Below are 12,170 nucleotides of genomic sequence, written 5' to 3' on the forward strand. Positions count from 1 at the left end.
AAAAAAAAAAAAAAAAAAAAAAAGAATAAAATTGAAAGAAAAGAAACAAGTGAGTTGAAGAGCAATGGACTTCCGTGTCCTCGGAGGCTATCCATCCCAAGAGCCCACCTGTGGTCTGGCCTTGTGTCTGTGGCACTGTAGTGAGGGATGGAACTCTTGGGTGGGATGTGGTAATTTTGGTCGTTGCACCAAGGCCTCTTGTCCGTTTCTGGGGAAATATAAAGACAAGGTCCACAGTCACCCTCCCAAATGGTTTATACTCTGTCTCTCCTTTCTTTCACACACACACACACACACCCCCCACACATACATGCACAGCTCTCCACGCCCAGCTCACCTTCTCAGGCTCCAGGCCATCTTCCATCTGGTCAGGCCTCCTCTTGAGTCTGCTTCCTGAGAGAGGCAGCCGGGAAGGGGCCTTAATCCGAGGTCTCTTCAGTTCTGTGTTCCCCTTTACTTCCAACAGGGGGGACCTCTGTTGGGAAAAGAGATCCTTAAGACAATACCCAGGAGCCCAAATGTCCCAAGAACTTCCCGTCTTGGCCCCCAGCCTCAATTATCAACATCACCACACCAAGCACTGAGCACCACTTGTGCCAAAAGCTGAATTATGTGTCAGACAGACAGCATGAACAGAAGTGGGGACATAACCTAAAAGTGGGAATAACCTCTAGGAGAAAAGTTGGACTTGACTAACTTTAAGGGTAGGAGTCAAACAAGCAGAGAGGAATGGATGCTCTTTCTGGAAGGCAAAAATTCAAATATGTACATAGCATGGCTAAGAAACCAACTGGCCCTTTTGGCTGAAGCTGAGAATCATAAATAAGGGAGAGAGTGGAAGATATATGAGGGCTGAAGACTGCTTGGGAGAATCAGGCAACATTTACTGAACAATGTTTGAAATGTTTTACCTGGGCCGGGTGCAGCGGCTCACGCCTGTAATCCCAGCACTTTGGGAGGCTGAGGCAGGCAGATCACAAGGTCAGGAGTTTGAGACTAGCCTGACCAAGATGGTGAAACCCTGTCTTTACTAAAAATACAAAAATTAGCTGGGTGTGGTGACGCATGCCTGCAATCCCAGCTACTCAGGAGGCTGAGTCAGGAGAATCACTTGAACCTAGGAGGCAGAGGTTGCGATGAGCCGAGATCACGCCACTGCACTCCAGCCTAGGTAACAGAGTGAGACTCCATCTCAAAAAAAAAAAAAAAAAAGAGGCATTCAAACTTAATTCTGGCCGAGCACGGTGGCTTACACCTGTAATCCCAGCACTTTGGGACGCTGAGGCGGGCAGATTACTTAAGGTCAGGAGTTCAAGACTAGCCTGACCAACATGGTGAAACCCTGTTTCTACAAAAATTACCCAGGCATGGTGGCATGTGCCTATAATCCAGCTGCTTGGGAGGCCGAGGAAGATAATTGCTTGAGTGACTGGCAGAGATTGTGGTGAGCCAAGATCATACCACTACACTCCAGCCTGGGTGACAGAGCGAGACTGTGTCTCAAAAAAAAAAAAAAAGAAGAACTTGGCCAGGCACGGTGTCTCACGCCTGTAATCCCAGCACTTTGGGAGGCTGAGGTGGGCAGATCACGAGGTCAGGAGATCGAGACCATCCTGGCTAACATGGTGAAACCCCATCTCTACTAAAATATACAAAAAATGAGCTGGGTGTAGTGGCGGGCGCCTGTAGTCCCAGCTACTCGGGAGGCTGAGGCAGGAGAATGGCGTGAACCCGGGAGGCGTAGCTTGCAGTGAGCCAAAATCGCACCACTGCACTCTAGCCTGGGCAACGGAGTAAGACTCCGTCTCAGAAAAAAAAAAAAAAAAAAAACTTAATTCTCATGGAATTTAATTGAAAGGGGCTATTCTAGAAGCTTGAGGGCTAAGCTAGGCAGACATCCACCTTAGTGAACCAGACGGCATTTGCCTGTGGTCCCAGCTACAAGGGAGGCTGAGGTGGGAGGATGGCTTGGGCCCACGTCAAGGCTGCAGTGAGCCGTCATCATACCACCGCACTCCAGCACTCCAGCCTGGGCGACATACTGAGATCCTGTCTCAAAAAAGAAAAAGAAAAGAAATAACACAGAGATCTGAGTACCTGAAGAGTTGGTTTTTGTTTAATTTGTTTTGAGACAGGGTTGCCCAAGCTGGTTTTGAACTTTGAGTTCAAGTGATCCTCCTGCCTCAGCCTCCTGAGTGCCTAGGACAACAGGCACATGCCATCGGACTCAGCAGGATTGGTTTTATGGATGCTAAGTTCAATTTTGGGAAAGTGAGTTTGAGCTACCTGTGATACAATGAGATTTACTCAAGGAAGTTCACAAAGCATCATTATTTTTTAAAATTATGAAACAACCTGATACACTGTTTTCTTTTGTTTTTAATTTATTATCATAACCCCTATATAAGACTGTGAGCACCATAAGAATTCATCTGTTTTGTTCGTAACTATATAACCAGAGGGCCTAGTACAACGTCTGCTACATGGTAGGACTCTACAGTTTTTGAAGGAATGAAATTTAATGTTCATCAGTGGGGCAATACTTACACTGTGATATATCCATACCATTGGCTTCTATACAAATAAAATGGGAAAAAAAGAGGTAGTATTTTTCCTGCCACCTACAGAAATGTGCACAAAGAATGCTTATTTTAATTTAGCGTAATCAATTATAGTATGGAAACCAAATTTTCTTTAAGTATTCCAAAGTCAAAGACTGATTTTCAAAAATAACCTGTGCCCTTCCTCCTCTCTACACTACCATAGTGGATCTGCCACAGACCTACCTCCTTGGAATTTGTCGGTTACGAAAATGTGTTTAAAGGTTTGATTATTAAGGACAACTCCAAAGACCACAGTATATATATATTTCCCATCTATTAATATAAAGCTAGACATGATACCCTCCAGCTTTCCACAATGAGAAGCATAAGCACTTAACCTTCTATAAGAACGGATATTCATGCAACCCTGCCTACATCCACCTCACCACAAGATCAGAGATGGATGGCCCTGCTCCTAAGGCAACCCTTTCACATATGCATCACATCCCACCCCTCCTCACCAAATCCTGGACTCACCAAATCCTCCCAATTGCAGGGACATTCCTCCAGCAATCATCCTTTCTCACCTCTGCACCATCAGCTTTGCGCTATATGGCATCACTCCAACTGACATACAACAAACTCTATTATTTCTTCGAACCTAAAAGAATCTGAACTCCGTTTTCCCTAACAGGTACTATCCTTTTTCCTTGCCGCCCTTAGCAGCAAAACTCTAAAGTATTACCTATAGTGTATTCACTGTGGCCAATTTCTCTCCTAAGCCCATTGCAATCAGGCTTTCATTCCCACCATTCCATCGAAATTCCTATTCTCAAGATCACGAGTAACTTCATGTTGCTAAGTCAATTCTTTATCTTCATTTTCTTGACCCATCAAACAGCATTTGATACAACTGATCACTCCCCTTTTCCTTAATAGGCATTCTTCATTTAGCTTCCAGGAGACCACCCTTTCTTACCTCACTGGCAAGTCCTCCCCATCTCTCCAGACTTTAACAGCATTCTCTATCTATACTCACTATCCACTCCCATGGCTTTAAATATCATTGATATGCTGACAGTTTCCAAATGTATATGTCCAGCTCAGACCTCGATCCTGCACCTATACTGAACTGCATCCTCAACATGTCTATTTAAGGCTTGGAGTGGTGCCTCATGCCTGTTATCCCAGCACTTTGGGAGGCTGAGGTGGGTGGATCACTTGAGGTTAGGAGTTCGAGACCAGCCTGGCCAACATGGCAAAACTCCGTCTCTACTAAAAATACAAAAATTACCCGGGTGTGGTGGCGCATGCCTGTAATCCCAGCTACTCGGGAGACTGAGACGGGAGGATCACTTGAAGCTGGGAGGTAGAAGTTGGGGTGAGCCGAGATCGCACCACTGCACTCCAGCCTGGGCAAGAGTGAGTGACTCCGTCTCAAAAAAAAAAATCTCCTGACCCGGCACTTTGGGAGGCCGAGGCAGGCGGATCACGAGGTCAGGAGATCTAGACCATCCTGGCTAACATGGTGAAACCCCGTCTCTACTAAAAAATACAAAAAACTAGCCGGGCGAGGTGGTGGGCGCCTGTAGTCCCAGCTACTCGGGAGGCTGAGGCAGGAGAATGCCGTGAACCCGGGAGGCGGAGCTTGCAGTGAGCTGAGATCCGGCCACTGCACTCCAGCCCGGGCCACGGAGTGAGACTCCGTCTCAAAAAAAAAAAAAAAAAAAAAAAAAACCGAAATCTCCATTTGGAGGTCTAATAACTGACCTCTTGATGTCCAACCCTGCTTTGAACTTGCTCCTCTTGAAGCTTTCTCCATCTCAATTGATATAACTCCATCTTTCAGTTGCTCAAGCCAAAAACCCAGAGTCTTCTCTTTCTCCTACATACCACATCTAATCTGTCGGTAAAGCATGGCTGATTGTACCTTCAAAATATATCCAGAACCCAACTACTTTTTTCTTTTTTCTTTTTTTTTTTTTGAGATGGAGTCTCGCTCTGTTGCCCAGGCTGGAGTGCAGTGGCCGGATCTGAGCTCACTGCAAGCTCCACCTCCGGGGTTTACGACATTCTCCTGCCTCAGCCTCCTGAGTAGCTGGGACTACAGGCGCCCGCCACCTCGCCTGGCTAGTTTTTTGTATTTTTTTAGTAGAGACGGGGTTTCACCGTGTTAGCCAGGATGGTCTCGATCTCCTGACCTCGTGATCCGCCCGTCTCGGCCTCCCAAAGTGCTGGGATTACAGGGCTTGAGCCACCGCGCCCGGCCCCAACTTACCTTTTTACTATTTCTTCTACCACCCTGACCTAAGACACCATCATCTGGCACCTAGATTATCATGAACCAGTGGTTCTCAACTGAGGGCTATTTTATGCCCCAGGTGACATTTGACAATGTCCAATGCAGTCCTGCACACTGTCAGATGCCTAGCAGCATCCCTGCCTCTACCCACTAGATGCCAGTAGCAACCCCCCACCTAGTCATGACAAAAAATGTTGGCCAGGTGTGGCGGATCATGCCTGTAATCCGAGCACTTTGGGAGGCCCAGGCGGGAGGATCACAAGGTCAGGAGATCGAGACCATCCTGGCTAACACGGTGAACCCGTCTCTACTAAAAATACAAAAAATTAGCCAGGTGCGGTGGCACGCACCTGTAGTCCCAGCTACTCGGGAGGCTGAGGCAGGAGAATCGCCTGAACCCGGGAGGCGGAGGTTGCAGTGAGCCGAGATCGCACCACTGCACTCCAGGCTGGCGACAGAGCGTGACTACATCTCAAAAAAAAAAAAAAAAAAAAAAGAAGTTGCAGGGCACGGTGTGGCTCATGCCTGTAATCTCAGCACTTTGGGAGGCCAAGGCAGGTGAACTGCTTGAGCCCAGGAGTTCCAGACCAGCCTGGGCAACATGGCAAAACCCTGTCTCTATAAAAAATACAAAAAACTAGCCAGGCATAGTGGCAGGTGCCTGTAGTCCCAGATACTCAGGAGGCTGAGGTGGGAGGATCACTTGAACCCAGGAAGTTAAGGCTCTAGTGAGCCATGATCACGCCACTGTACTCCAGCCTGGGTACAGAGAAAGAACCTGTCTCAAAAACAAAACAAAACAAAACAAAAAAAACAAGAAGCAAACAGAAAAAGAAAACAAAAGGCAATGGTGCCATGGCTGTGCAAATCTATTGGACCCCACAAATATTATCTCTTTGCTTAAAATCATCCAGTAATTCCCCATCTCACTCAGAGTAAAAGTCCTCACAATGACCCCCATAAGGACCAGCTGTGATCAGCAACCCCACTACCCATTACCTGACTTCTTTTCCCACAACTTTTCCCCTTGCTCACTTCAATCCTGCCACACTTCCCTCCTTACAACTCTTTAGGGACTCTGCTCTAGCAGATTCCCTCTGCCTGAAATGTTCTTCCCTCACTATCTGCTTGTCTATCTCCCTTACTTCCTTCAACTCATCTTTTCAATGGGGGTTACTGAGACCACCCTATTTAATATTCTATCCCACCAGTTGGCCTCCCCTGTTCCCTTAACCTTGAATTTCTCCTTTTCTCCACAGCATTTATGGCCTTCCAGCAGTTATATAATTCATTTATTACATTTATTGTCTGTATCCCCATAGAATGGCAGCTCCATGATGGCAGCGATTTGTCCCTTGTTCACTGCTGCATCCTAAGTACCTACAACCGCGCCTGGCATGTAGTAGGTGCTCAGTAAATACTTGATGAGTAGATCTGAGAAGGCTTTTACTACTTCTCACTGTCACATCATACTACTCTGCTCTCCGGTTGTTACGACAGAAATAATTTCTCTTAAGGTTGAATCCTACCTTTAGGGAAACCTGAACGTGAAATACTAGTAAACAAAAGATTCAGGCAGGAAACCTTTCCTGGCACCAGAAATCAGTACACTCCAGCTGTCATACACATTCATCTCTCTTCACTGGAGAGAGGAAGCTGCATATGGTTGTGGGGTGCAGCAGGGCACCATTTAAGAGAAAGAACTAAACCAATCAGTTTCATTGGGCAGGAATCTGCGAAATTTGGGAAAGGAGAGAGAGAATGAGTCTTTCGGCCCAGATTACCCTACTCTCCTTCTCCCTTTCCTACACTCCGAAGCAGCAGTGATGAGGAGAGGCGATAACACAAAAGGACCTCAGCAAGGATGTGGCCTCAGACACCATGTCCCCAAAGGAAGAAGTCATATCAGAACTCTCCCTTCTTACACACTGCAATCACACCCTGAGTAGGAATAAAGAAGTGGAAATGTGTCAGAAGAGCCTGAGAATTCGAAAGGGGAAATCTCGGAGACATGAAAGGGAGGGGCTCCCGAGACTTGAAGCTGGGGGAAGACAGACAGACGTCCCTTCCGACCTCCCCGGGTGCACTCTGCCGACTCCACTCCTGCCTCCGCCCCTTTCCACTTGTACGGGGCCGCACGGACCTTCGCCCTCCCGGTAGACATGACAAAGGCCAGCCGGGAGCCCGGGGCGCGACAGCATCGGAGCGGCCAGCCGTTGTCCCCATCCCCAGGACAGGACACTTGCGCCGCCCCCTACTCACCTGCGGATCCATGTCCACCTCGGTCCCACACGCGCCGGGGTAATGCAGTGGAAAAGAACTGGGTTCCGGGGATCCTGGGACTCGCGTTCTCTCGCCCGCTCGCGAAGCAGGGTAGAGAACTCGCGCGGCTCCGGCCGCTACCAGCCCCGCGCCACACCCGCCACTTTTGAATTCCAACGGCCGCCACCCGCTCTCACCGCGCTCTGCACGCAGGGACCAATCGTCGCTGTCACCACAGCCGAGGGCCAATCGCAGCGTCCTCCGACACCCGAAGCCACACCCCGCCCGACAAGCTCCTTCTCTTTTCTGTTTCGCAGGCGCCGGAGAGGTAAGCGGATTAATTCCACTTCCGGCCCACTTACGCTTCTCACCCCTCCCTCCTCTAGCGGGAACAGTGCTGGATTTCCGCTCCGCTCCCCGCCGTCGCTCGCTACGTCAAAAAATGCGTGGACGTCGCCGCACGAACGCAACTGGCCGAACGTAACTGGTGGCGGCCGGAGGAGGAGGGGCGGGGATGCTGGCGGAAAGAAATCACGCATGCGCAAACAGGGACCATTGACGGCAGCCAGGCTGGACTAGCGCCTCCTGGTGACTGCAGTAGGGAGCGCACTCGTTTTCCGTCGGCGTGATTGCGGCTCCAGGGCTGCCTCTTCTGGTGGTGGTTGACTGGGCCCGGAAGTGGCTCCTAGAGCCCTCACGTGGACGTTAGTGGCCTGGTCTGTTCATTCTCTGGTAATGTTGCCATTTCTCACCAAATTTAGGAACTTTTGCGCTCCATTGAAGCCTGACAGTGGGGATTCAAAACTCAGGAAATAATTGTTTTTTTATAGCCCTCTTCTCTCAGTCAGCCTACTTACCTGGGTGCTGTTACTGGTGCTGGGCTCAGGGCCTTTGGACTCTCGAGCCCAGGGAGGATTTACTGCTTCCATTTATGGAGTATTTTATGTTTTTCAGGTTGTGGCCCTGTATTATCTCGTCTTATAATCTCAAAAATTCACTGAGTTCCTACATTGTGCCACGTTCTTTGTATAGATGGATGAAGACAGGTTCAGAAAGGTTAAATAGTAAGTATAAGGTCACACTGCTGGTTGGGAATGGATCTAGATTCCATTAGCTTCAAAATCCGAGCTATTTCTGTTAACTCACATTGCCTCTAACAGTCTCGGTGACAAGAGCAACCCCTTACGTGTGAATAAGGTGCTAGTTTGCAAAGTCGTTCTACCATATTTACTCATCCGAGTTTCCATCCAATCCTGGAGGTAGTCAGGACAGGGTTTTATTTATGAAGCTGAAAGGCAGGGGCCTAAAGCATATGTTCGGGGGTTTGGTGTGCAGTTGGAAATTGGCAGGTCTGGCACCCACGCTGCCGTCTTCTATCCATTGCTTTAACTTGGCTTCAAACAAACTTGTGGAGAGAAGCAGATTGTGGGGAGACACACTGTCTGAAAACCATGTTGCCATCCCCCCAACCTTTGATATCCTGGGAAAACTCCAAAAAGTAAGAGCTGGAAGAGAACACAGTAAAAAGAAAAGTAAAGGAAGAAACTAGAGAAAACCAACAATGGAAGGTAAAGGGAGTAACTGAGAAGGGAGAGACCTGAGAAGAAACATATAGCTAAAGATATTTATCAAATTAAAAGAAAAAGTTAAACTAGGAGAAATATAGACCCATTAGCAGATGAAATTTATTCATCCCAATTGATGCAGCAAAGCCACTCAAAATATTCAACACCCATTGATTTAAAAAAAAAAAAAAAAAAAACTCCAGAAGCTGATAAAGACATCTTCAAAAATTTCGCAAAACACCTCACCAGAATGGTGAAATGTTGAAAGCATTCCTTTCAAGATGGGGAACACGGCAAGGATGCCTGCTCTCAATAATCCTCATCAATACAACAATGGAAGTTGTAGCCAGTGCAATAAGCAACAAATATATAAGGATTACAAGAAACAATAATGTGAATATTCACAGATGAAATTATTGCATGTGCAGCAACCCTAAAATAAAATTAAGATAAAATTGATAAATGAGTTTAGCAAGGTTGATGGATAAAAAATCAGTAAGAGGAAAAAATCAGTTTACAAGATCAATTGCATTTCCATCTTCAGCAACACCAATTAGAAAGCGTAACTTTGGCCGGGCGCGGTGGCTCAAGCCTGTAATCCCAGCACTTTGGGAGGCCGAGACGGGTGGATCACGAGGTCACGAGGTCAGGAGATCGAGACCATCCTGGCTAACACCGTGAAACCCCATCTCTACTAAAAAATACAAAAAAACTAGCCGGGCGAGGTAGCAGGCGCCTGTGGTCCCCGCTACGCCGGAGGTTGAGGCAGGAGAATAGCGTGAACCCGGGAGGCGGAGCTTGCAGTGAGCTGAGATCCAGCCACTGCACTCCAGCCTGGGCGACAGAGCAAGACTCCGTCTCAAAAAAAAAAAAAAAAAAAAGAAAGCGTAACTTTAAAAATTGTACTATTTGGTTACATGAATATTTACATACATAAAAGTTAAGCTCAGGCTGGGCGTGATGGCTCACGCTTGTAATCCCAGCACTTTGGGAGGCCGAGGCAGATGGATTACCTGAGGTCAAGAGTTCAAGACCAGCCTGAACAACATGGTGAAACCCCGTTTCTACTAAAAATATAAAAATTAGCTGGGTGTGGTGGTGGCACATGCCTGTAATCCCAGCTACTCAGGAGGCTGAGGCAGGAGAATTGCTTGAACCCAGGAGGCGGAGGTTGCAGTGAACTGAGATCGCACCACTGAACTCCAGCCTGGGCTAACACAGCGAGACTCCTTCTCAATAATAATAATAATAATAATAATAATAATAATAATAAAAAATAAACACTTACTGTGTGCCAACGATCTGGAGCCAGAAGCCCTGTGAAGGTGCCACACCGTGTTGCTTGCTGGGAATACAGCAGTGAACACAACAGATGTGGGCCTCCATTTCTCAAAGTTCCTGCCCTGTGAGGAGTACAGATGAGCAGAGAGGCAGTGACAAAAAATAAAAGAGATCATGCATGTGAAGTTCTTAGCACGGTCTGTACAATTGCATGTATCCCTGAGCAGCAGCAGCAGAGCACGACAGGCCAGAGCCGGGCTCATCAAGTGTGCAGAACTGAGAAGGGCTGCAGCACGGAACAGTCTGGGGAGCTAAGGCTGGCGGGATGGGTAGGAGGGGGCAGACCACGAAGGCTTTACCCTGGGGATAGAAGCAGGAGTCTCCTTCAAATCTGTCAGTTGGTGGGATTCCCTACTTCCGGGATAGGGAAGGGTGAAGCTTTACAGGGACAAAGTCTGTGCTGGAGTGAGCCCAGGAGTTCAAGACCAGCCTGGGCAACATGGGGAAAAGGAGTAAACACTCCTTTTCTTGTGCATCATGCAGTTTGCCACCATCTGCTATAGAGAGCCCCACAGGGCAGGGTTTCCTGCTGGGCCACCTCAAGTGCTACAGGCCTGCCCAGGGGTGTCCTGCCCACACAGGGTGCTGTGGCTGAGGCACTCAACCTTGGTCCAGCCTCTCACAGCTGAGCATAATATTGATAGTGACACTGAGCCTTTGATAGAGGCTGTTAGTTTCCCCCCCAGTACTGTTTCTCCAATCTTTTCTTCTTAATGAACCCTCGATTTTTTTGCAAGACACAGGGCCACCAAAAAAGACCTCAATTCCCAGCCTCTCTTGGGACTAGGTATGGCAATGGACGGTGCTCTGGCCAATAGAGCACAAATGGAAGTAATGTATCCACATTTCAGGGAGAGCCCTGAAGGAAGGAGTATGCCCTTCCCCGTCACACCATGCCATTTGTTGAGAATAGAAGAACCACAGGCTTGGCCTGGCACTGTGGCTCACACCTGTAATCCCAGCACTTTGGGAGGCTGAGGCGGGCGGATCACCTGAGGTCAGGAGTTTTGAGACCAGCCTGGCCAACATGGTGAACCTCGTGTCTACCAAAAATACAAAAAATTAGCTGGGCGTGGTGGGCGCCTGTAGTCCCAGCTACTTGGGAGGCTGAGGCAGGAGAATGGCGTGAACCCGGGAGGCGGAGCTTGCAGTGAGCCCAGAGAGCACCACTGTACTCCAGCCTGGGTGACAAAGCGAGACTCTGTCTCAAAAAAAAACACAAATTAGCCAGGCATGGTGGCAGCCGCCTGTAATCCCAGCTACTCAGGAGGCTGAGGCAGGAGAATTGCTTGAACCTGTAAGGCGAAGGTTGCAGTAAGCCAAGATTGCACCATTGCACTCCAGCCTGGGCAACAAGAGTGAAACTCTGTCTCAAAAAATATATAAATAAATAAATAAATAAATAAATAAATAAATTTTTAAAAAAGCTCTTCCTACCATCTTGACTCCTGTGGAGGCCTGCTGGGAAAAGGACTTCTAAAAGGAACTATGTCTGGAAAGCTGTGGTCCAAGGCCATTTTTGGCAGCTATAAGCGGGGTCTCCAGAACCAGAGGGCGCACACAGCTCTTCTTAAAATTGAAGGTGTTTATGCCCGAGATGAAACAGAATTCTACTGGGGCAAGAGATGCGCTTATGTATACAAAGCAAAGAACAACACAGTGACTCCTGGCAGCAAACCAAATAAAACCAGAGTCATCTGGGGAAAGGTAACTCAGGCCCACGGAAACAGTGGCATGGTTGGTGCCACATTCCGAAGCAATCTTCCCACTGAGGCTATTGGACACAGAATCCGAGCGATGCTGTACCCCTCAAGGATTTAAACTAATGAAAAATCAATAGGCCGGGCGCGGTGGCTCACTCCTGTCATCCCAGCACTTTGGGAGGCTGAGGCAGGTGAATCACGAGGTCAGGAGTTCAAGACCAGCCTGACCAAAATGGTGAAACCCCATCTCTACTAAAAATACAAAAATGCTGGGTGTGGTGGCGGGCACCTGTAATCCCAGCTACTTGGGAGGCTAAGGCAGAGAACTGCATGAACCCAGGAGGCAGAGGTTGCAGTGAGCCGAGATCGCGCCACTGTACTCTAGCCTGGCTGAGTAATCCCAGCACTTTGGGATTTGACAGAGTGAGGCTGAGTCTCAAAAAAAAAAAAAAAA

At 48.1% G+C, this 12,170-nt stretch overlaps 1 protein-coding gene, 1 long non-coding RNA gene and 1 pseudogene across 5 annotated transcripts in view; 2 read left to right on the forward strand and 1 right to left on the reverse strand.

Annotated features, from left to right (window-relative positions):
• The window catches only part of KIFC1 (kinesin family member C1), an 18,662-nt gene extending 11,024 nt beyond the window's left edge, over positions 1-7,638 (reverse strand). For all 4 annotated transcript variants that reach the window (XM_017853640.1, XM_017853641.1, XM_017853638.1 and 1 more), the window contains exons 1-3: positions 7,108-7,638; positions 338-475; positions 109-208 (exon numbers count right to left, since the gene is read on the reverse strand). In XM_017853640.1, coding sequence (XP_017709129.1) covers positions 109-208; positions 338-475; positions 7,108-7,119 — 250 coding nt within the window. In that variant the 5' untranslated portion in view covers positions 7,120-7,638. The remainder of the gene's footprint in view (positions 1-108; positions 209-337; positions 476-7,107) is intronic.
• The window catches only part of LOC108516254 (uncharacterized), an 8,187-nt gene continuing 3,368 nt past the window's right edge, over positions 7,352-12,170 (forward strand). The window contains exons 1-2 of the long non-coding RNA XR_001881749.1: positions 7,352-7,435; positions 8,062-8,171. This is a non-coding gene — a long non-coding RNA (uncharacterized LOC108516254). The remainder of the gene's footprint in view (positions 7,436-8,061; positions 8,172-12,170) is intronic.
• On the forward strand, positions 11,502-11,834 carry LOC108516253 (60S ribosomal protein L35a pseudogene; annotated as a pseudogene).

The sequence above is a fragment of the Rhinopithecus bieti genome, unplaced genomic scaffold (genome assembly GCF_001698545.2).
Source record: "Rhinopithecus bieti isolate Rb0 unplaced genomic scaffold, ASM169854v2 scaffold_36553, whole genome shotgun sequence".
NCBI classification, from domain to species: Eukaryota; Metazoa; Chordata; class Mammalia; order Primates; family Cercopithecidae; genus Rhinopithecus; species Rhinopithecus bieti.